The sequence below is a fragment of the Carettochelys insculpta genome, chromosome 3 (genome assembly GCF_033958435.1).
Source record: "Carettochelys insculpta isolate YL-2023 chromosome 3, ASM3395843v1, whole genome shotgun sequence".
Taxonomy (NCBI): Eukaryota; Metazoa; Chordata; order Testudines; family Carettochelyidae; genus Carettochelys; species Carettochelys insculpta.
In genome coordinates this window covers 115,786,833-115,812,905 of record NC_134139.1, presented here as the reverse complement: position 1 = coordinate 115,812,905, position 26,073 = coordinate 115,786,833, and the positions used below count along the sequence as shown (strand labels likewise).

The following is a 26,073-nucleotide window of genomic DNA, read 5'->3' as shown; positions in this document are numbered from 1 at the left end:
AGATACATAAGTGGAGATTTCAGAGGAGGGTCTAATTATACAGGGTCATAAGAAGGAGAGAGTCCCAATCAAGGGGAAGGCCAGAGTTTAAGAGGTCAGTTCAGACAGGGAGGATGTGGCCCACTTGCAGACCCTCCTCTGGAATCTCCACTCATATATCCAATGAAGTGGGTCTTTGCACACGAAAGCTTATGTTCCAAAACATTTGTTAGTCTGTAAGGTGCCACAGGACTTTTGTTTTTATATATGAGATACTAGTTTCCCTTCAAACATCAGGGCTAGAAATTGTTGCCTTTTTCTTGAGGTATGTCATAGAAAATTGTATTTTTGCATAATTCCTGTGGTCATTTTTTGGTAGGAGAACTGAGTAGTTGGGCACCCTAAATTGAAGGGTGGAAGAGGAGTATACCTTGCATCCCAAAGCATCCATTCTTTTGTTATCTGTCAGATGTGGTAGCCTTAAATTGTTTTTGCTTCTTGTTCTTTTGGTTAGCTGCGTCAAACACTAGTGAGTTGGGAGCAGCATGTGTAAAAAGGAACTCCGTGTCCTTGTAGTGGAAGATGTATTTACGAATGTCCTCTCGGTTGTGACTGTTATGGAGGCAGGCATCAGCCATATGGATTCTGCGGCTGCATTGGTTTGTAGCACTATATTAGAGACAATAGCGGCTTGGAGCATGTCCCATGAGTTCATCCATCACTCTCTAAAAGAGGTCCTGGAAGTAGGAAAGTTCATCAGTAAATGTAGATGTTGGCAATTTGACTTCCTGAGGTGAAGGGGATGCCTGAGTGATCCTGGGTGAGATTTCCCATGCAATTTCTGTTTGTAGCTAAGGTATGGGCTCAATGATAAGGTCTGTTTCCACCTGGGGTTTGGGAGGGAAGGTTTGTGGACTAGCCCCCATGAAGCAGGGGAATTAGTATGTTTCATTCTACAATAGTCCCATGTGCCCCACTATGGCCAGTAGCCTGGGAATGGTATTGGTGGCCCCATCCAATGGAGGCATACCACAGTTAGTGTTTGGAAGATGTGGTTTGCCTGCTTGGGTCCCCATATGTTGTTGGAGTATAGTGTGGAGAGAGTTCTTTTCCCTGCAAGTCATCCTCCCCACTGGATAAGTGTGAAGTTGTTGTGAGGGATGGAAACTATGGTACCAGTGGCTCTGGAGATATGTCCCCATCCAAGAGGGGACTTCTTGGGAAGTGGGATATAGTGAGGCCGTATATATTTTAAAATTGCTGTTTAACAGTCTTGAACCACAGTGTGTGATATGGTGAGAATAGGAAAGCAGTACTGTGCACAAGTGAGTTGTGATGGTGGCAAGGGAGCTGAGAGCTGTGTCTGTGCCATATCATTCACTCTGTGCACTCCTGCAGGACAGGAAAGCAACATTGGCAGCATCTACAAATGATGTGGGTCAGCAGGATCAAAGGAAAAAGCCACTGGTGGTATCTGAACAGGCTGCACTGGGTTCACTGACGTGCACTTTGAAAGGCAGGCAATTGACAGCCCACTGCCTTGGCACTGCCTGAAGCAGCCACCAACTCACAGTCAATGCTGGAAGTACCTGCAGAGCTGTAGGTACTGAGCTGTGGGATGGCTTGTACTGAGGAGACAGAATGCTACTCTTGATAGCCTGTCTGTATGGGGAAGTGAAGGAAGTTACTCTTTCCTTTTAAGTCTTCGTATATGTTTCTGCTGCAGTGGTTTGGCTGGGGTCGGATGCCAGGCTGAGGGAATCCTGAAGCAGCAAAAGCTTCGGGCACAGTTCCATCTTTTTGAGTTCATGCTCTCAACTTCTACTAAAGGACGCATTTTTGAGAGACATGGGTCTCCCTCAAGTGGCAGACACAATAAGGCTGCATCAGCCCCAACTGAAAGGACATTCGTAAATACATCTCCCACTCTAAGGACACTGAGTTCCTTTTAACATGTCCTGCTCTCAACCACATTCTTACTTCAAAGTATGGGGCTACCTCAAAATAGCCTGCAGAGCGTCTACACCCACTTTCTAACTTCAAAGTCAGGGAGGCTAACTTCCAAGTCACGACTCCATTCCAGGGAGTTTAACTTCAAAGTAGGGTAGGTGTCGACGTTCTGCACTCACTACTTAGAATTAAGGGGACCGCCATGGTGGTGGACCCCTCGAGCACAGACACTCTGGCCATTCCAGGCATGGCTCTATGGTCCCTGACAGGAACCAGCTCCCTGGCAACCCAAGGCAGGAAGCTGAGTGTGCCACAAGCAGGGGCAGCACAAGCTCCCTGTTGGACTGCCCCTGGTTGATGCTCGGATAGCATCCATACCCCCTGGCCATTATGGCAGGATCCCCACCCCCCCCAGAGGCCCTGGATGATGAGTCTGAGGGCTTGCAGTGCCTATGCTAGGGGCATGCCAGGAGGAGACCCTCCTGACTGAGGAGGGGAGCTGAAAGACCTCCTCGCTCTATATGAGGGGAGAAGATCCTTTGACAAACCAGCACCTAGCAGCAAAATGCCAAGGCCTATGAGAGACTGGCCAGTGGCCTTGCAGCCTGAGGCCCCCCCCAGCTGCACCAGGAGCAGCATCCAGATAAAAGTAAAGGAACTGACACGGGCCTACTGCAAAGCCTGGGACACTGCCAGCCAGTCAGGGGCATGGTCTGTACACTGCCCCCACTACAGGGAAGTGCATAGGCTCCTGGGGCCAAGGGAGGTGGCTGCCTTGGAGCACCTGGTGGACACTGTCCCCCCACCCTGTGGACACTGATGAGGAGGGGGGCCCCACTGGCATCACCAGACCCCCCCATGCCAGGACCTGACCACCAAGACTGAGGGTGATGATGAGGGCTTCAGGGACAGGACCCTCATCATCACCCTCCCCTCCCGGACACCCAGCTGCATATCATGCAGCCAAGCCTCACGCAAGCCCCTGGAGGTTGCAGCTGGTAGGTATGGGGCAATCAGGATGCCACAAAGCCTGGGGATGGGCCCCTCCTCATGGAAAAGCCCCGCAACCCACATGCCTGGGGAAAGAGGGAAGCATCAAACACTGCCCGACCCTCACCAGGTGGGAACCGCTCAACACCTGGGGTCCCAAGAGCCGTTGGACAGCAGGGGAGTGGGGTGAGAGACAGCAGAGCGGGGGCCTTGGCTCCCTGGGATTGGGACCCAGCACTCATGGGTTATCCCCCTTCCTCTACTGTCTCAACAGGTCCATTGTCAGGGAGCCACTGAAGCACATCAGAGCGGGCGGCAGCCACTGGGGCCCGGGAGGCTGCCCCATTGGAGCGGGCCACGTCTCTGTGCAGCTGCAGAGGGGCCACACAACAATGGCGCTGGTGGGACGAAGAAGCAGCCACCACCAGGATAGTCATGAGGGAAATTATGGGCGTGCTCCAGGACTGGTTGGTGATGGAGCAGGAGGTATGGGTGTGGCTGGCCAGCAGCCTGGACACCCTGGCCCAGGCCTTGGCCACCCGCCTCACCCAACCTCCAGCCCAGCCTGCAGCCATCCCCCCATCTGCAGCTGCACCTCTGGCAGCCACCTCCTCCACAGCCACCCCTCCCACAGGCACCTACTGCGTGGCAGACCTGTCCCCAGCCACCCACATTGAGCTGGGTAGGTGGCTCCTGGCAAGGGCAGGGGCAAATGCCCAAGCCCCAGTGGTCTGCCCCCACACACCCTGCAGAGGCTGAGCCCGCAGCACCCCCATCCCGCCCCACCTCCTCGTAGTCCTGGTTCCATCCTAGCCCCACAGGGTGCCCTGGACGCAGGGTGGTAGAGACAGCTGTAGATGCTGCTGCAGCTCCTGGCCCTCCAGGCGAGTGGGCAACTGAGACCTCTCCCATCCTGGCCCCACTCCAGGTTCAGTCCCTGATCCCAGGCCCCCCACCTACCCTCCACAGAGCATTCCCCCTGTGCACTGCACATAGTTCAACACGTTCTGTTTTGTTTTGCCAAATACATTTATTCAAGAACAGTAAAGTGTAATGTTCCTACCTTAACCCTGAGTCCCTGGTGCGTGGTGGGGGAGTGGTGGTGGGGGCAGTAAGAGTGGGTGTGCTTGGTTGTGGGAGCATGAGGGATATGGGAGTGGGGGCCTGTGGTGCGGAGTGTGGCTGGGAGGGTCAAAGCAGGGCCTGGGCAAAGTCCTCACAAAAGGCCTCTCAGACCCTGACCCCATCCCTATGGGCCTGGCAGCACAGGACAGCCAGCAGCTGCTCATACATGGCTCTGCCCTGGTAGAAGGACTTCTGTCTACCCTCCATAATTTTGTGGAGGGCACAGCAGGTCGCAACCACCACGGGGACATCTGGGAGGCTGACATCCAGCCTTGTGAGGAGGCTGCAAACCTCCCCTTCAGCCTCCCAAATGCACGCTCAGCGGTGCCCCTAGTGTGGTTCAGGCGGCCGTTGAAGGTGTCCTGGGCTGGGGTGGTGTTCATATAGGGACGCATGAGGTACAGGTACAGTGGGTACATGGCGTCAGCCACAATGCAGGGCGTGCTTCATGATATCCCTGAGCAGACGCTCTCGGTGGTGACATACATGAGCTTTTGCATCTGGTGTCTCAGCCACGAATTCTGGAACATCTAGGCATCATGGGGCCTGCTCGGCCACCCCACACACACATCCAAGAAGCGGCCTCTCACATCCACTAGGGCCTGGGGTACCACCGAGTGGCACCCCTTCCTGTTAATGTAGGCGCCTCCACTGTGGTCCAGAGCTCAGATCGCCACGTGCATCCTGTCCAGTGCTCCAAAATAATTCAGGAACCCCAGCTCCAAGAACCTGGTGAGGGTGGCATCTGGGTCCGTGATGGTGACAAAGCATTGCAGGAGCACCATGTTGATGGCTCGGATGACCTGGGCGGGGTGGAAGGAAGACACATCCATGAATGCCAGATCGGGTACCCTGCCCCTTTCCCCCTCCCCAGCAGGGCCACCCTTCCCCTTGTCCTTTAGCCCGCTCCCCAGGTAGAGTCTGTGATGTGGTCCTGGCTTACCTCTATCAGCATCGCTCCGATGGTGGCCTTGCCAACTCCGAACTGGTGGCCTGTGGCCCAGTGGCCGTCTGTTGTGGCCAGCCTCCACAGTGCAGTGGTCACCCTCTTCTGCACTGGGAGTGCTGGCTGCATCTGGGTGTCTCGGTGCTGGAGGACTGGGGCAAGCCAGTTGCAGAGGTCCTCAAACATCTGGCAAATCATCCTGAAGTTCCTCAGCCACTGCTCCTCATCCCAGTCCCCCAACACCAGCCAGTCCCACCACTCAGTGCTGGTGGCGAAGGCTCATCAGTGCTGGATCAGGAGGACCCAGGGAGGGGCAGCAGGGTCCTGGCCAGGGTCTAGAAGATGGGGCCTGTGCGAGAGATCCAGCTGTGAGGCTTGAAGAACACAGTAAGCTGCACGACCAGCAGGTTGGCTATGGTGGTGCGAAGCTATTTGTCGGGGAGCATCTGGCCAGGCATGCTCTCCACCTCTTCTCCCCAGCACGCTGTCTACCCTGCTGTATGTAGCTTGGCAAACTTGAGCAAATGCAGGGTGGGGGTGTTGGGAGATGCCCTTAAAGGAAGCAGCTGGCTGCGAGCCCAAAAGGACTTGTCAACCATGGGACCCCCACCTGCATCATATCCTGGCCGCTTACTTCCAAGTAGGGGCTGTTGCTGTGTAGATGCTTCACTTTGAAGTAGAGGGACCCTAATCTGAAGTAAGGGAGGTATGATTTTTGTGTGTAGATGATCTACTTTGAAATTGCTTACTTCGAAGTTATTTTGTAGTGTAAATGTAGCCTAAGAGTGGTCAACTGATACTGGGATGGTATCTCTGCAAGAGGAATATCTATAAAATCTAGGAAAGCCTGGCATGTTGAGCAAAAACAGTTTTTTTAAACAGGAAAAACTGTCACTATAAAATAATTACTATGTCCAAACGAGGAAACAGTCCTTTGAAGAAACGTGGGTACTCTGCTCTCTGTCCCCAGAGAAGGAACTGAGGAACCTGGAACCACTGTTTCATCATTGTCCCTCATGATACTATGCTTCGAACTATACTTGGGCAGAAAGTTACATAAATTTCTCTAAACTCCTTTCAAAACTGAGTGTTCACTGCTCATGTTCATTTTCATAAATAAAAGAGGAAAAAACAATCCTAGTAATTTTATCCGCTTGTAGCATATATGCAGAGAATACATAATACCAAATCTCCTATAAAATATATTTTACTAAAAACAAGATTTCCTAAATAAACACAGTTCGATGGAATTTTGTTGTCTCTGAAACAGTCACATTCAGCTCTGTCTACACTACAAACTTACTTCGAAGTAAGGGGCTACTTCGAAGTAGCCCACAGAGCATCTACACGTTTCCTTACTTTGAAGTTAATTTTGAAGTAAGGGAGGTTAACTTTGAAGTCATTACTCCATTCCTAGGAATGGAGTAGTGGCTTACGTCAAAGGTTACCTTTGAAGTTAAGTGTTTCTAGACGCTCTGTACTCCTTACTTTGAAGTAAGGAGTCCTCCAAGGAGGGCCACCCTCCCCCTGGAGGACGAAGACAGTCTGGCTAACCCAGGCAAGGATATATGGTCCCTGCTGGCTGCCTTAAAGGAACCAGCTCCCCGGCAACCCCAGGCAGGAAGCTGAGTGTGTGCCACAAGCAGGGGCAGCATGAGCTCTGCCTTGGACTGCACCTGCATGAAGCACCTGCCAGCCTCTACACCCTCTACCCACCATGGCAGCATGGCAAGACCCTCTTGCCCCGGCCCCCCAGGGGCCCTGCAGGAAGGGTCTGAGGGCTCACAGGGCCTGGGCAAGGGCCATGCCACAAGGGGACCCTCCTGGACTGAGGAGGAGCTCAAGGACCTCCTTGCTCTGTTGGGGGAGGAGTAGGTCCTTCGGAAAACAGGCGGCCGCCAGCTCAATGCCGAGGCCATTGACCAGGTGGCCAGCAGCCTTGCTGCCCGAGGCCACCCTGACCAGCATCAGCATCAACATAAAGGTCAAGGAGCCCTGCCAGACCTACATGAGCGCCCGTGATGCTGCCAGCTGGTTGGGGGCATGGCCTGTGCACTGGCCCCACTAGCAGGAGCTGCACAGGCTCCTGGGGCCAAGGCAGGTCGCCGTTCTGGAGCACCTTGTGGACTCTACTGGAACCCCCACCCCGTGGACAGTGGCGAGGAGGCGGTACCTGTGTGGGGACTGGCTCACTGAGACCGAGGGCGATAACAAGGACTCCAGCGACAGGACCCTCATCATTGCCCTCCCCTCTGAGACACCAAGCCGGGCATCATCAAGCCAAGCCGAGCTCAGCTTGGGCCTCGGGAGGTCACAGCTGGTACGTTCAGGGCAAGCATGACAACACAAGGGTTGGGGATAGGGGTCCCCTGGAATAGCTCCACAGCCCACATGACAGAGGATGGGGGAGGGGGAGGGAGCACGGGCTGATCCTTGCCAAGCGGGAACCCCTGGGCATCCAGGATCTCATGGGTCACTGGGGGGCAAGGGATCGGAGCAGGGGGCATGGGAGTGGGGGCTCCAGTCCCCCCAGGGTCAGGAGCCAGCACTCACAGGCCATCCCCCTGTCCCCTTCTGTCTCCACAGCTCCCTCACCAGTCAGCCACCAGGCCTCTCAGAGATGACACAGGAAGGACAAGTAGTTGGCCGCCAACCGGGCAGTTGTGTGGGAGATGACAGGCGTGCTCCGGGAATGGCTGGCAATGGAGCGGGACGTGTCTGTGAGCCTGGCTGACAGCATGGACACCGTGGCCCAGGCCTTAGCTACCCGTCTTTCCCTGCCTCCTGCCCCCTCCCACAGCTGCCCCTCCTGCAGCTGCCCAACGTGTGGCAGACCTGGCACCAGCTAAGCGCCTCAAGCTGCCCCGGTGGTTGCTGGCTGAGGCAGGCGTACCTGGCCCAGACCCAGTGGCCCCTCCTGCACACCCTCTAAAGACAGAGCCTGTGGCACCCCCACCCCAGCTCTACCTCCCCGTGGTCCTGGACCCATCACAGCCCTGCAGGGGGCCCCGGACCCGGCGTGGTAGGGGTGGCTGTAGCTGACATGGCTCCCAGCCCCCCATGCCTCCGGGCAACTGACCCTACCCCTTCCCAGCCCCACTCCCAGTTCAATCCTCCACCCATGCCCCCACCTCCCCACTGCCAACCTTCCCCCCCGTGCACACCGAAGGTTACCACATTCCTTTCCATTTTGTGAAATACTTTATTTCCCACATTAAAGTGTGTTGTTCCCACCCTAACCGCATGGCCCAGAACTATGAATCACTGTGTTACCTCCATGCATCTAGACAAAGATTTGCTGGTGCTTTAACAAAGTGTCAGCTCCCTTATTCCTCCAGTCTGTTAGTTACCCAGAGAATCTCCTCTAGGCAATGCCAACCCTTATTTTGCCTTGCAAGATAAAAAAAAGTGCATAGCAGTGTCCTAATTCCCAGGAAGCATTCCCCCATGTACTGTTCAGCCCTTTATCCACACCTCCCTCTCTCTCTCTCTCTCACACACACACAAAAACTATGTGTGGTGCTCCCAAAAGAACAGTGTAACCATCAGCTTGAATGATTCAACCTAGGATCAGCTCTTTATGTAATACTAGAACATTGAGCTAAATTTATATTGAAAACAATAAATTTATTATCAAAGATTAAGGTTTCAGAGACAAGTGAGTAAGAATAATGGAAACAAAAGAGCTAAACATAAAACTAATTCATAAAATTCTTAGATACTAAACTTCACTTTAACAACCTCAACATCTGTCTAAAACAGCTTATCTCACCCCAAACGTCCTTTTCAGCAGCACTGATTGAGATGCTATTCTCAGAAACGTAAATATGCTGTCCATTTATTTTCTCAGTTCAGAATACAAGGTGCTTTTATGCCTTCCTCTTATATCTCCCAAAGTTCACTGTGTATCCCATGAGACAAGGAGACTCACTGTGGTTCAGTCTCCTCTGCCTTGTCCCATTTACATGGCAAGTCAGTAAGGAGACATCTTTGTGTTGGCTCACAATGCTTAATTTACATTGTGATGGAGATAAGCATCTTGTTTCCTCTTTGCATGAAAAAAAGAATTGTTCCTCACCTTTTGTAACTGTTGCTTATCGAAATGCTTTGCTCATGACTATTCCAATAGGTACGCATGTGTGTTATGTGCATGATTGTCAAAAGATTTTTCCCCTAATGGCACTTGTTGGGTTGGCTGTAGAGATCCCTGGAGTGTGGTACATAGGGCTCTGCTGACCCCACCTCCCCATCAGTTCCTTCTTTCTGGCCTTTAACAGAAGGGAGTTGGGTGGGATTGAGAATGGAAATGAGCAACGCATATTGAAGAACAAGAATTACAAAAGGGAAACAACATTTTTTTTCTTCTTTGAGTGACTGACCATGCATCTTCCAATAAGTGATATGTAAGCAGTTCACCTGGAGAAGGGGTTGGACATCAATATGCTTTTGTCTGGAGAACTGCTCTACCAAACACTGCATCATTTTGGGCCTGATGGGTAAAAGCATAGTGCACTGTGAACAGGAAAACTGAGGACCACATCACTACTGTGGAAATGTCCAGAATGGGAACTTGGGTGAGGAACGCTGCTAAGGAAGCCTGTGCCCTCATGGATTAGGCTGTCAGGGCTAGAGCTGGGACCCTGGCCAGGTCATAGAAGGTCCTGGTGTATGACATGATCCAGAAAGACAGATGCTGGGATGAGATGGGCAGCCTCCTCCATGTTATCCCAATTACATTTGCAAAACAAGCAACAGGAAGTACTTGTTCAACCAGTGCACAGTCAGTCTGTGGAACTCATTGACAGGGGATGTTGGGAAGGCTTAAAAGTATAACTGAATTAAACAAAGAATCAGAGAAGTGCATAGAGGACAGGGCTATCAAGTGCAATTAGCCACAATGGTCAAGAATGCAACTTCATGATCTAACTGTTCCTAAACCTCTGACTGCCACATGCTGAGACTGGATGAAGGGAGAAAATATTTGACAATTTTTCCCTGTTCTGTTCATTCACTCTGAGACAGCTGGCATTGGTCACTGCTGGAAGACAAGATACTGGCCTAGACAGAACACTGGTTTTATCCAGTATAGCCAGCCTTTTGCTCTTGCACTATAACGACTCCTTTGCCATTTGGCATGAAGGGATTTTTGTGGTCACTCCTCCCTTATAATGATGCAAGAGGGTCAGCCTCTGACTGATCCTTAGGTGTCAAATCACACCATTTTCAGGTAAGAAAGTTATTTTCTCTTCCCTTCATATGCATAATTCCTATATTCTATTCTTCTACAGTGATGTTCCCAGGTAGCAGTTTGGAATTGTTACCTTTGATGTACCCATAACAAGAAAAAATGGTCTGTCAGGAAACTACACACTTCTTTAACAGATGAAGCCTTAACCTTAGACTACCCAGACAAATGTAATGAAATGCCTGCAAAGAAAACATAACCCAATATATGCATTTGCTAGTCAATAATTCTTTAACCTCAGGTTCTGAGTGAACTATTTACATATCTCAGTGCTTTCTAGAAATATCTCACTGCAGTGTCACTCTCAATGAGAGATTGCAGTCCTAGAATCTTCCTCAGCATATCACACTTACAATGGTTTCTCTATTGTAATAGGTTTTCAACATGCGTACATGCACAGCCTGTGAAGCAGCCTTTCTGCAGGACCTCTGCACATCATAAGCAACCTCATCAACCCTATGCACAATTTCATAAGATCCCTTTCATGAGTTCTGCATTTTGTGCCCTTTTTAAAGAGGTAACATCATCTCCAAGTACCCCACATCAAATGAGTGTTCACAGGCACTCTGGTCATACACGATGTTTCCTGTGCAGTTTGGCTTTTAATGAAGTTTGTTTCAATCATCTCCATCTCATAATTGAAATGTTTCCTAAACCTCAGCTACTGGTCTCAATGTCCTGCTCCCAGGGTGTCTATAACAAAATCCAGGAGACTCTTGACCTTTCTCACACCCAGGATATCAAATGGGAGTACTTATAGACTCTTTGGGGTAACGTACACTAAGAAGGGAACAGAGGGTAATATTATATCCCAGTCACTTGCTCTATTGGTTGCATTTGTTCGCAGAATTTCTTTTTTTTTTAGAATCCCATAAAAGCTTTCAACTGAACCCATCTGTCTCTGGGTGCTAAGGAGAATACTTCAACTCTTTTATCAGACACATTCTGTATAATTGAGCAAATAACTGGGTAATGAAATCTGACAAGATCTCCACCGGAAAATATACTCAGAAAATAGTGAACAGAGCCATAGCCACTTTGTCAGCCTAACAGAATGAGTAGAAATGTTAATTGAGTGCATTAATCCATCAAAAACAAGAAGTCCTGTGGCACCTTACAGACTAACAGATATTTTGGAGCATAAGCTTTCGTGGGCAAAGACGTGCTTCATCGGATGCATGTTTGGTATGATGTCCTTCTGTTTGCATTTGGAGAGGAAGATGATGCCTATCTGTATGTGTGCAAGATTTTTCATGAGGTTGATGGATTTCCACTCAATACGGCTAAATGCAGTGCCTTGCATGGTGACAAGTATCAGAGAGGTAGCCATGTTAGTCTGTATCTTCAGGAACAACAAGAAGTCCTGTGGCACGTTATAGACTAATAGACATTTTGTAGCATAAGCCCACAAAAGCTCTCTTTGACACCTCTCTGATATTAATCCATCAGCACCATCAGCATTTCCAGTATTGCAGCATCTTTCCCCGATGTTTTATGTTGATGTGTAACAAAGCAATGCCCTTAATCTCTCAATGTTAACATACACAAATGCTAACCTCAGATCATAAGCAAAATACCAATCCCTGTTTTTCCAAAACAGTGTTGTTAAAAGAAAAGAAACTTTTCTCATCTGTTGAGTCCTCTTCTAAAATGTAGTGGCTGAACTTGGGAAACAGTAATTTGCTGATAGCAAGAAAAAAAATAACCAGAGTCAATACATAACTAGATACAGTAAAAGCAATGCAGCTCTAAGCGGAAATATGAACAATAGTTGTGAATCAATGCATAACAAATATACCCACTGGTTCCATTGATGACATCAGGCTTGGTTTTCATGATTTTGCAAAACTGTCTTCTACAGTTTTCAATCCATGCTAACTGTTTATCTGGATTTTTTAAGGATGCCAACAGCTTGCTTAGATCATTATCTAAAATAAAAATAAAAATATTGTGTTATTTTATAATGAAAATCTTGGCTTTATCATAGCAAAAAATAAGAACAAACAGTACAAAACTATAAGTTACAGATAGGCCTGAGGGTTATTGCTCCTGAGATTCATAGGGAGTGAATACAGGCACTGTTCAAAGTGGAACAGGAAACTCAGAAAACTTCTGCATCCCTTTGCTATCATCTCAGCCAGTGTCTGAGTTGCTCTCAAATGCTCTCATGAGAAAAACGAGTGTCCAGTACTCCATAAATAACAATCATGTATGTCCTGTGTTGTCTGTTCAACATCATTCGGGAGAAGTAAGCAATCCAAATGTGGAAATAGGAAGGGGAAATTTTGCGCTTTATCCCAGGTTTTTGTACCTACCACATCTGATGGGATGTCTGACCTTCAGAATTCCCATGCAGCCTACTACTTAGAATGGGAAAATACCTTCACACTGGAATTCATAAGTGCTCCAGGTGACTCTACTTTGTCTTTCTAGTTATTAGTGCATGACCTTTTTTCCCTTTCCAGCAGTAACCATGACACCTACGTTCAATATCTATAGTCCGGTAGATCTGAAAGTCATACCAATTAATCAGAAACTGAATAATTTTACTAATCTATATCTGCATTGCCAAAACCAACATTCAAAAATCAAAAGTCATGCTCAAAGGTTGGCTTCAGTCTTTTTATATCATCAAGAGGGAAGGAGTGAGAGAGGGAAGGAAGCAAGCAAGAACAGAGCTGAATGATTTTAAGTGCCTGAGTTAAAAGAAAAACACCAAATATTGTCAGACTTAGACCCACAGGTGCCCTGATATTCATTTGTGGGGCACTTAAAAGTACAAAAAGATTAAGCATGTCAGGCAGCACAAACCGCAATGCCTATTGTTTAGATGGACTGACGTTTGTTGTTATAAAACATTATTTTCAACTGCTAATAATGTTGCTGTACTTTTGGGCTGAAAATTTTGCTGATGTGTATTTGCCCCATGCTGAATTTGATAAAAAAAAAAAAAAATAAAAAACAGCCATTTCTGAGAATCAGATTCACAAAAAAATAAATAAATAACACCATATAATCTTCCTGCTCACTTTAAAAAATAAATTGCATCTATTTCATAGGGAACCTCTACTACATCTGTGTTTTGGCATCAGGGTTTGAAATCAGATAAAGGGTGTTGGGCTTTTGTCTTTTTTGTCTTTTTTTTAGAACCATGCAAAATATGAGCAAATCTGACCACGTTATGAGCTTCTGGAAAACTGCGCATTGTCAATAGAGACTTGTTAGAGTTCAGCAGCTAAACTCTCTGAACACTATGCTACAGTACAGAGCTGAACGATTTTCCCTGAAATTGCTACTCTCAGACATTGAGACCAGTCTTATTTCCCATATTCCTAATTTTTGAGTGGTTGATTTGCAATGTAATACAACTTTAACATAGTTTTTTTGATAGAATATTGACATATGTTAACTGTAACTATAACCAGGTATCAGCTTTCATTATGAGTTAATTTTGGTTTTAAAAACATATCTGTGTATTAGTTCACAGATAATAATGTAAGGCTTCTTAATGTCAAGAAAAGCACATTCAAAGACTGCTCTGATTGACATTTCAAACAAAAGGTAGGTTATAGAAGAATTACCAGCTACCTCTGGTTAAAAGTTTTCTGACAGAACAAAATGTGGGCTTATCTAGTGCTTACGCCGTACATTCTGCTTCCTTGTTCTGCTCCTGGACTGCTGCACTGCCCATCATCCTGGCTGCCTAATTTGCAGACCACTGGCCTGTGGTGCTCCCAGCTTCCTTGAGCTACCTAGGTGATGGGTTGCTGAAATCCCCAGCAGCCAGGGTGACTCCATGGGATTCCCCAGACCTCTAGCAGGCCTCCCTGAGTTGCTGGCTCTGCAGGCTGCCTGAATCTGTTGGCTGGCTCCCTGAGCCCTGAGCTTCCTCTCCGCCAGGAGAACCAGTTCCACAGGCTCCCTGGGAATTAAATGGAATTGGATTTCTTTTTTAAATGTCTGAGCTGGGATATTTTTTCCTTCCTATCTAGTATCCTCAAAAATGTGAAAAGGTGTTTTCTAATCACATATATCACCAATCTTGCCAAAATTATTAGAGGCTAGTTAAGCCCTTGATCATGCCATTAAATAATCACAGGCACATGAGCGCTGAGCCCTGTTGAAGGGTATTCGGCTTTTTTCAGGGGTGCACCTGAGCCTGGGTAGATCTATCTAAAGGGTCAGGGCCTTGATTATCCTCTTTCTAGGTTTTAAAAGAAACCTTTCAGAAATGAAGACAGGCAAATATAAGTGACCTTTATCTTTAGGAGTCGATACACTATGTTGTTTCCTTTAGCAAGACAATAACCTTTTTTACATTTTTTTCTCTTTTTTACTTCTTAATAATATATTAATGCAATTCTACAAGAAAAAATGCCTCTTGCAACCTTATTACTCTGAACTATGCAAAATATTTCCTTTTCTTCCCCCACAAAATTATTACACTTCATATGATTTATCTTATGCCAGGTTCAGGACTTTTAACAGTTTACTCATTATAAATTGTTTCACTGTCACTGGGATTTATTGAACCAATTCAAAATAAAGCAGTAAAGCTGATTACATTGCTTAACTATTAACATTAATAATTCTTCCAAATTAATTAACAAGGAAACACCCTTGTTATTTCCAAATAATTAAATCCTCAGTCAATGTCTTTCCAAATAATACACGCTGATTTTAACAGCTGGATGTGAGAGCCTGAATATTTAATATGAGGAAGATTATATATCTGTCATAGTTGTAAGTATCAGAGGGGGAGTCATATTAGTCTGTAACCACAAAAGCAACGGGAAGTCCTGTTGCACCATATAGACTACCAACTTTTTGGACATAAGCTTTCATGGGCAAAGACCCACTTCGTCAGATGCAAAGTCTATCATAGTAAAGTCTTGTAGAGAAGACGTTATACTACATTATATATGACGGGTCAGCAACCCCCAGCTTGTGTGCCAAGAGTGGCATGCAAAGCAGGAGTTCAGCCCCACCCCTCCTCTCCCAGGCAGCCAAGAGCTTGCTCAAAGCCATACTGCTTGTGGATTAACAAAGACCAGCTAATGCTATCAACCACTACCTAAATGGTAAAGCTCTGCATGTTAATGAAGCTGTTGTTAGTAGGGCTATTAGTGACTTTAAAAAGTATTACTAGCAAACCAACTGTATACAGAGGTCAAATGGTCAAATTTTGGCACTCCGCCTCCCAAAGATTGATGATTCCTGATATATGCTGTATAGTAAAGCCTTGTATATAAGGCTTTACATAAGACTTTAAACAATTATAATTGTTTTTTTCCTCTTTGCTTTAGTATGTTGCAAAGGGTAATGTTTAATATTATTTCAGAACAGTGAAGAAATAACAATTTACAAGTTATTTTGCTTTAGCTAATTCCTCTGATGGAATTAAAGTTGACAAGTAAAGATCAGATTCTATGCAGTGTCTGAGATCTGTGCTGCAGGAGGAAAAAAAGAAAAAAAGATCATAGTGAAATCCTGACTCCATTGAAATAAATGGCTCAATTTCCAATTACTACAACACAGTTAGCATTTCACCCATTTTACAATCTCTGCTGGTTTCTTCTGGTCTCTGCATCTTATGTTTCTTAGCAATCTTCACATAATTAGTCAGTCTGAATGGCTTTTTCAGCAATGTTTTTCCACAATTGCTGTTTTATTTCTCTGTCTCACCTAGGCTACGTCTACACGTGCACCCAACTTCGAAATAGCTCATTTCGATGTTGCGACATCGAAATAGGCTATTTCGATGAATAACGTCTACACGTCCTCCAGGGCTGGCAACGTCGATGTTCAACTTCGACGTTGCTCAGCCCAACATCGAAATAGGCACAGCGAGGGAACGTCTACACGCCAAAGTAGCACACATCGAAATAAGGGAGCCAGGCACAGCTGCAGACAGGGTCACGGGGCGGACTCAACAGCAAGCCGCTCCCTTAAAGGGCCCCTCCCAGACACACTTTCATTAAACAGTGCAAGATACACAGAGCCAACAACTAGTTGCAGACCCTGTATATGCAGCACGGACCCCCAGCTGCAGCAGCAGCAGCCAGAAGCCCTGGGCTAAGGGCTGCTGCCCACGGTGACCACAGAGCCCCGCAAGGGCTGGAGAGAGAGTATCTCTCAACCCCCCAGCTGATGGCCGCCATGGAGGACCCCGCTATTTCGATGTTGCGGGACGCGGATCGTCTACACGTCCCTACTTCGATGTTGAACGTCGAAGTAGGGCGCTATTCCCATCCGCTCATGGGGTTAGCGACTTCGACGTCTCGCCGCCTAACGTCGATTTCAACTTCGAAATAGCGCCCAACACGTGTAGACGTGACGGGCGCTATTTCGAAGTTACTGCCGCTACTTCGAAGTAGCGTGCACGTGTAGACGCAGCCCTACAGTATTTACAACAATTGGGTCTTCACTGTACTTAGGTTATGCCTCTCAGCACTCTGCCTTTACTTATATCCATACAGTTACCCCATCAGTCACATTCAGCTCTGCAGATGGGAGTTCAGTGCCAAACTCATCTCTGGAACTTTATTCCCCAAATTACATCATCTCATCCTGCAAGAAAAGCTTGCATCTAGCTTGTTCATGCCTCACACAGATGATATGCACAAGTGGCAGCCACCAGTGAAATAAGTGGAAACTAGGCCTTGAAATGTAACATGGATTCAACTTTTTGCAATCCTATGCCACATCATGGAGGCAAAAAATAATAACCAGACTGTAAAGAGCATTCCTGTATATAACAACCTTATTTCAGCACAGGCAGAAGTTTCTCTCAGGGCTCAGAAACAGCTCATGTGCCAGACAAACACCTTTCTCAAGATACTATCTTATTCTCCAGTATACCAGATTTTGCTTTTTGTTCTTTTTGTTCCTTTTTTAAAAGTAAATCTCACTCTCTTATGATTGTTGGGTAGGGCTACACGGAGCCATAGTGCCAGCAGCTTGATGCAAATGAGCAGCCTTGAAAGTGCATATTCACATGACTCATTTGCATATTCATATGCGATTGCCCTGCTGGCAGAGGCTGCTGCTGGCAGAAAACAAGCAGTGTAGACATGGTTCTGCCAGCAAAACACCCCTATTGTCAGCAGTCCCTTAACCCTGATTTATTCCAAGCATAATGGGCTGTTGATAAAAGGTTTTTTTGCTGGCAGAACTATGTCTACAGTGCTTGTTTTCTGCCAACAGCAGCCTTTGCTGGCGCAGTTTTCTTGTACAAATATACAAATTGTCTGTGTGAATGTGCAAATGAGCCACATTTCAGCTCACTGAAGTTTTAACTTGGATAGACAGATATTATCATTTATATGTCAACATTGTTAACTTTCCCTTCTCATGTAATAGAGGACAGATCTGCACAATTCATTGTGATTGACTTCTCAGTTTGGCGATACAAATTGATGGTGTTGGGGAATACCCTTCCCCCAAAATATAAAGGCAAAGGAACCAAACCTTAAGAAGGTAAGCAGAGATCACTGGCATATGTAGGCTCCACCAACGGGGAGCCAACCCCTAGAAACCAAGCAGCACACACAATCTTGTTTTAATCATTTTGGCACATGGATGGAATTTATTTTACAGATAGAGTTTCAAGGGGTACCTCCACCTTTTTTCCTTTCAACTGAACTCCAGGTTTCTCTTAATAGTTTGTAGTTAAATAGACAAGGTAATTTCTTCCATCCTAGGTTAACACAAAGCAAATATATATTTCAATTGATTCTGTAATAAAGCAATGTATCTCAATTTAACTTTTGAATTGCACTGGTTACCTCCAACAGATCTTGTGAAAAAATAGTTGAGTTTCAGAAGTTGCTAGGTAAGATTATCCTGCCTATAATCAGTGAGTTGGAATTCCAACTATATAATGCATCTATGAGGTGCTCCATTGGTTAAGTGGATTCTTGTTCAATTTCCTGCAGTGCATTTGTAAATGTACAATTTCTCTGAAACTGGCCTCAACAAGAACACTGTAGCTCTCCTAAAGTTAAATTAGTCTCTCTCCATAAAAGAAACTGCTTTCTAATTCTCCTCCCAACTCTACTACTACTCTGATAGCTTTTGTGTTTAAAGTGTCTTGGCATGAACTAGGGAACACAAATGCCACAAGCCTCTATATCTGATTGCTTTTATTGTGAAAATCTGAATGAGTTTCCATTGCATTCAAAGGACAACAGAAAAGTCTCACTGTGATCAATTTAAAACCTGGAAATTCATAGATAATAACCAAAATACAAAGCCTAATGGGCAAACTGTCCAACTTATAATTCACAAGCTATTGAACACAAATCCTATTAAAGCTGTATTTTTAACTAAAGACTTTATAAAAAAAAGGGTTTTCTGTCATTGTCACGTGGGTCACCATTTAATTATCTTTATCAGCTGTTATTAAAGTGGGGGACAAAAGATCGGAGCAGGGAAGGAAGACCAGGTCATAGAGGAGAAATGAAGGTGAGGAAGAAAATTTTGTCCAGGATTTTGAGCAGGGCACCAGGAAGACAAAAGTAGCTGGTAACTGGAGTGAGGGAGTTAAAAAACAGGACAGCTTGATGATAAGAATGAAGATAAGGATGGGATGGGCAATGAACACAGTAGGAAACTGGAAACCAAAAAGAGCAAGTCCTTGGGGCAGTAAGTGCTCCTTGCTCCATAAGATGAAGCAGACGTTCCGGAGAACAGAGAAGTGGGGTTGAGAACAAGGTCTGAAAAGGTATGTAATGGGAATTCCAGACTTTGGGAAGCAGAAAAAAAGAAGAAAACTTCGGGACCAGGGGCTGATAAGGACTATGCATGAGGAGGTTCCTGAAGTGTGGGACTGCTGCTCTAGGAACTGCATGAACTCTATCTACAAGTCTGGATTTCCAGGGTTGGACAGGTCCTGAACTACACTGGGGCTTAAAGTTCTTTAGATAGTGAGGGGTAAGTACCACAGTGGTCTTTGGTGCAACAGCAGAGCAAATGTTACCGAAAACATTAAGAGGATGCTATTCACTCATAATAGAAAAACAGAAAAAGTTGGGAAAATAAGATGATCCATGCAATTCTAAATAGAAAGGAAGTGTCAATGAAAGGCTCTCTCCATGAGAAGAGCATCTACATTCAAAAGTTTGAGAATCCCTGATCTTTATCATCAAAAATATGTTCCTGCCAATCAGACAAAATTGCATCTATTAATTGGAAATTTTCATGCTCAAAAAATGAAAATTGAAAGCATAAATCTTTATTCTTTAATTTTTAATATTACTAGTATTTAATATTAATTTGCTTTGAATAACCTATGATATTGTTAATACCAAAGATAAAGAAATCTCTTCTTTTTTTTCATATGATGTATCCCCTGAACAAGAAGAGGACTATATGTATCGTTCTTTGAAGGGCACTAAGCATTTACCTCTTAGCAGTTCTACCACAGATTATATTACTGAAATATAATTGAATGTTTACAGTAAAAGAAAAGTAATAGGGTACCCTGTTGCAGTGTAAACAGATGCAATTTACATAATTTATTTCCTCAAGCAAATAATGACCTTCCTAAGTCATCCAAAGTTTCATCATAAATTATGTTTCAAATTCCCACTAACAGAAGAAACATACAATATATTATTGTCCAGCTTCTAGGTCTCTAACTCCCGGATGTAATAATTCATGCAAATAAATCCTTTCTTATTTTATTTTCCACACGTCCCTTCCCAACAAACCAGAAATCACATGGACAAATGTATAGCACCTGCCAGAACAGAACAGCCTCGTGGAAGACTGAAACACTACCAATTTACCCAAAGAACATAAATATGTCCTTTGGGTAAATCTTGACAGCTCAAGATTCTGTCATAATGGGGAGATGAATAACATTTCTACCTTCATCAAAAGAGACTCATTTTCAATCCAGTGAATAAAGATGTATGGTTTCCAGGAAATGCTCATCATTAAGCGAAAGTGTTTTTCTCTTTCACATATCCTAGTTATTCAAAGGGTGTGTTCTGAAGTTAAAAACCAGGTTACATGCTCTGGAAATATTTTTGAGTATAACCTTTCCATGAACAGCTATAGGTCCACGTCATGTCATATGTCATAAAAACATTTTCATTTTTCAAACAACGTATATGTATTTACCTTTTAACTGATTCACAACAGCTACAACTGAGTTTCGAGTGACAAGGCTTGAACACTGTTATTCCCTTTTAAAATGGCTTCCAGTAGTGTTCTCATCTTGCAGTTAATTTTGAGCCCAACTGTGATTATATTATGTACATCCTGCATTCTTTGATGGCTGTCCATAAAGTGATAGACTGACTTTAAATTGTCTTTGGTGGTCTTTGAACTTTATAATTGATGAAGAACCTAGCCATGTTTGGGAACACCTCTAAATCTGACAAGCATTTGTCTACCTTCTGACATTACCTACAACAGACTTTGCAGATGACTTGGTTTTACTGTAGCAAAAACTTGCCCCCCTTGACAGCCATCCATCTTAGTCACCCTGGGATTGCAACATTGTAACTCAGAATTGTATTTATTTAGGCACCTTCAGCATTAAATTCCCACATTCCTTTTACAATATTATCAAACTGTTAGATTTTTAAAATATTTAACAAAGTTTCTTGTATTTTTATTAAAAAAATTATTAGGCCCAATCTCTTTAAAATGTTTGTGAGCACATTAGTGAAGGGAAAGTGTTACTGTATGACTAACTACAGCATTATTACTGTTATCAATGGTTACTGGGTCAATGTTGACTTTAGTAGAAAGAAAATTTCTGAGGTATGGGAAGTAATCCACATTTTCCAACAGTTCTCCATTGACTTCAATAGAAGGTTCAGGAGATTGTCTTCCCACCGATGTCTGAGTTCTGCAAGCTCTGTTGTCGCCTACCTGAGACAAAGAGTCATCGAGAACCAGGACATCTATCCCAAGACAAAGCTCCTTGTATAGCATGCAGCAGTTGTTCGAAGGCTACTATATGCATGTGAAACCTGGGCAATATACAAGTGTCATTTGAAAGCACTTGAACAATACCATCAACAATGCCCCAGGAGAATCCTAAATATCTCTTGGGAGGATAGGCACATGAACACTAGTGTCCTGGAAGAGCTGAATATGACCAGTAGTGAAGCCATTATCATTCATCAACAACTTCATTGGACAGGTCACGTGGTTTGGATGTCTGATCAGCACCTCCCAAAACAGATTCTGTTTTCCAAATTGGAGGAAGGACAGAGGAGCGTTGGGGGCCAGCAGAAACAATATAAGGATATGCTGAAGGCACACATGAAAAAGTGCAGCATCAGTGTCGACACTTGGGAGAACCTTGCCCAAGACTGTCCGCAGTGGAGAATGGTAATCCGTGTGTGGGTGGCAAAATTTGAGAAGGCTGACCACAGTGCAGACAAGGACAGGCAGAGAAGAAGAAAAGAGTATCACAAACTGCCTGGCACCCCTCCAACAGCTACTAATACCTGCCTCTTTTGTGATGAGATCTGCAGCTCCAGAATTGGACTAATCAGCCGTCAGTGGATTCACAAATAGGAGGGTGATTTGAAGACATCCGACTCATTATAGAGTGACAGCCAAGAAGAAGAAGAAGGAGAAGGTTACTGGATGCCAAGAACCTTAACATCTAAAATGTGCCTGCTGCTTGCTATGCTAAGTAATGAATGAGCTCAGAGATTATGATAGACACACTTCATATAAGTGGATGAATCGCAAAAAAATAATAACCCATTTGAATCCAACAATTCTTATTTTAAAAGGTACCTATTTTCCATTTTTGGATGTTTTTATTCCCAGAAGGCATAAAATTGTCTTTAAGAAGAGCACTGTGAACTAGCATTAATTTAATGTGCACCCCATCCTCAAAGGATTAATAAACTCATTTATGGGAGTTAACAGCTGGGATTCAATTACTCTGATGGAATCCCATTAAACTTATTCTATTTATTTATTTATTTGTTAATCTTTTAAAAGTATCCTATTTCTCACTCCAGAGCCTTCACTATCTTCCACTCATTAAAATGTATTTATTTTAACAAGAAAGCAGAATCAAGTTGCTCTCTGCAAGTCATAGCAGTGCCATCCTTTGAATTTCCATATGCATGACAAGAATGGTCAGCAGCATTCCCTGTAATATAAGCTTCAGACAAAGCACTAACAGGAGCTCCCGATGCACCAAATACTTCTTCAACTCAAGGAGAGCAGGAGGCTCTGTTCTGCTTCTTTCAATTGAGGAAAAGATTCCAATTGCTTTTTAGGTTCTTGCCAGAGGAGACACTGGTCCATGCTTCTCCCTCTTCTCCACAGGGCTGAACAGAGAAGTGGCACAGACAACCAGTAAACTGTGAAGTGGAGAGTAATGGTCCTCCTCCTCTGACAGATCTACAGACAGATGAGCATTCCCTTGGTTGGAGGGGAGACAAGAACTGACTCCCTGATAGACTGTATTGATTCTGCATCGGGGCACTCTTCCCAAGGCCTCCAACTGGCCAGCTGGAGGGACTGATAGGTGATTCTTGGGGTGCCCATGACACAGGGTACCAGCAACTCTGAGTTACATGAGGAGTTGGTCTCAAACCAATGCAGGTCTTTTAGGTGGTGGAAAATATGTCGAATAATGGAAGAGCCCCTTCATTTGATGGCTCAGAATCTCACGACGAGAAGACCAATTCTTGTTCCGGTGGCAACAGAATTGGTGCCATTAGAGTGGAGAAGTATTCTACACAGTTGATTCTCTCAAAGGTGATATTATCTCCCTGGAAACAGAAGACCCCAGTGGAGAAAGGGATTCTTGATTTTGAAGTTTGAAAGTGCCCTATGGGGTGGTCACAGACTCAGCTCCCTCCCTGCGTGAGAGGGCTCTGGCTGTCCAGACATACAGCTCCAGAAAGTTGGGTAATATTTGAAGTTAGCAGTGCTTGGGCTTTGTTGCCAGTGGTTTTCAGGATTTGAGAGAAGCCTGGGATAAAAGTACGGAAAAAACATAGGCTTGGGCCAGGGGCAGGCAATAGGGCAGGTGGGGTGGGGGTGGAATGGAGGGTTGAGCCACTCCAAAAATTTGGAAAGTGGTCGAGGGCTGAAACTTCCATGATATTAATCGAAGAGGTCCAATTGTCTTTAATGGAGGTTGGGTGCAGATGGGAATTTGGGGTAAGGGATTGGGGTGCAGGAGCCTTAACCATGAGGTATTTGCAGAGACAAAGTTCCCACCCTTCTCAGGCACATCTAGGGAACAAGATGAGAAAGTACTGCACCTTGCCACAATGTGAGCTTCCCCAGCACAGAACAGGCAGTGCTGGTGGTCACCACTGACTTAGAAAGATCACAGGCAGTAAGCAAAGGCCCTTGGGAAGCTATTCTAAAGCTAAAAAATAAAAACAATTAAAACTGGATTATTTTTATTTTGCAGAATGAATCCAAAGATGCAGACACTAAGGATTCCAACCCAGACTATGCAGTGGTGAGAAGGAATTCATTTATCAATCGTTCCTCCCAACCCTATATCCAGTAACTTGGAGGCACATAGTAAGCCAGGGAGCACACCTGGATCAACGGATAGTGGTTTCAAATTGTCCATTTCTAGGCACAGAGTGTAAATTCACAGTATAATGTCATAGGGACCATCAGTCAAAAAATAATTCCTCTTTTTTCAAATGGCAAAGAATCTGAACAGGAAGAAATAGCAATGGCTGTTATTAATCCATGTTTCTTTGACTTCCCCTCAGATTATCAATACTTTTGATGGTTTTGACATGAAAAACTGGTCCCCGTTTTAGTTTATTACCACCTCTTTGCCATTATTAATGTAGTGACTGCTGAAGACTATCAGGAAAATAGTTCCAAAGCCATAGCTCCTACTCTGTGCAAATGAAAGGCCCTAACCATGCTGTGCCACTGTATCCCATTGCCTCCAGCATCCAAGGCATATTAAAAAAGAAGGGAGAGGCACTTGGAAAGCTGTACTGGTAAGAAAAAATATTTCTAACCACTTTTAGGGCTGCCGGGGACTCATACCACACACTCTTTGTAAATGTGTCTTGGTAGAGTTCATAAGTTTCTTAGAAGTGTTTGCTATTGCTTCTGTTTGCTCTATATTCCTTCTTTTATGATTCTGTTAATAACAGACTCTGGATGAAGAACATTTTTTCTTTTATTGATAGTACCCTCATGATTTTCTCTTACTACTAAAATTGTTCCTGAACTATTTGAGGTTTATATATAGTCACATAGGTTAGCAAAAAGGAAAAAGAGCTAGAGTCTAATAGTAACTGAGTTGTGTAACTTTTAACACATTTTAATACATCAGAAAGCCTAGTAAGGCCTCAAATTTAACTTTAAGAGGAAGACAAAATAGTTCTGAGTCAGGTAATAGGAGAATTCAGCCACATCTACAGCTTGTTCTCTATTAATGTCCAGGGTTTCATTCTTTGGATCCTCATTTCCGTTTCTCTTCCTTTTCCTCCTCTTTGACTTTAGCCTTGTCCTTTTTCTCTCTAGTGCTTTTTTTATGTTTGTTTATTTGTTTTCTTGTTCTTGGTTATTGTTGGTTTTAGACTTGAAATTTTCTTTCCTCTCCTCTCTGGCTTTGTATTTCTCTTGCTTTCAATATTCTCTAAATTTAGGGTTCTTCAAGAGGCTCATTAACTCAACCACTTAAATAATCATCTTCTTGGCTATCACTGTTGCTGTCAGTGACAGTTCTAAGGCTATAACATTGGCTTTTGTTATAGCTTCACGAACAGACCATATAAACTATGGGACTGTAGAAAAGAGGCTCACTGTTCCTGACTTCAGAAGTCTACATGATTCCCAAGGAGCTAGGCATTTTAAAAGCCAAATTGGGCCCCAAAGTATTTCGGCAGTTCTAATATGTGGTCAACTAGGCTTCTTCTATTTGATCTTAGATTAAAGGAAAGAAGTGGATCTGCTATCATTGTAATCCTTTTGTACCAGGTTATGGACAGGAGAGAAGAGGACCCAGTCCAGAAGCCACCACTACATTTGAGCAGCCTTGCAAAACAAATATTTGCCATTTCCAACATACAGTCCGCAAATATATTCTTTATTTTGTTTCAGCTGTAGAAACTGGTTTACATCAGTTAGTTTTCAAAGCTAATTAGTAACTGAATTTTAAAAACTGGGGCATTGCTCAAAACTATCTTGAAAAAATAAAAATCGAGACGCTCTCCCACTCCCTCACCAACTCCGACATTTGCTAGATTGGGTGAGTAGAGGGCTGAAGTGAGGTACATTTGGGAGGCAGGCCAGTCCTTGCCTATAGACAGTCTGCCAACCTTAAACAAATTCTCAAGAGCAACTATAGACCACACCACAGTAACTCTAAAACTGGAACCAATCCCTGCAACAAACTTCTGTGCCAACTCTGCTCACATATCTATACCAGTGATATCATCACAGGACCTAACCACATCAACCACACCATCAGGGGCTCTTTCACATCTACTAGCACATCGCATCTTAGCACATCTACTAATACAGTAAGTCCCCAACTTACACTGTTAATTCATTCTGAAGGTCGTTGTGTAAGTTGAAAACCGTGCAAGTCCAACACTGCTTAAATACAATATATTTTTGACATATATGTTCATTTCAATGGATAGTTAAAGCTAAAATAGTAGGGTTTATAAAAACAAAATGTTAAGAAAATGAAAACTTATTCACTACAGTACATATATAAAAACGTAATGTTAAGAAAACTAATATTTACTATTCAATAATTTGTGGCTCAGATTCTGCAGATGTTGATGGTATTGGATCTTTTCCTCTCTGTTTTGTTTAAGTACATGTACTTGGCTACAGTACAGTGATGTTT

At 44.5% G+C, this 26,073-nt stretch overlaps 1 protein-coding gene across 9 annotated transcripts in view; it reads right to left on the bottom strand.

The window, feature by feature from the left end:
- Nucleotides 1-26,073, bottom strand: part of TBC1D32 (TBC1 domain family member 32) — a 197,642-nt gene that overhangs the window by 104,295 nt on the left and 67,274 nt on the right. For all 9 annotated transcript variants that reach the window (XM_074990655.1, XM_074990659.1, XM_074990660.1 and 6 more), the window contains one exon: nt 12,038-12,163. In XM_074990655.1, the coding sequence (XP_074846756.1) occupies nt 12,038-12,163 (126 nt within the window). The remainder of the gene's footprint in view (nt 1-12,037; nt 12,164-26,073) is intronic.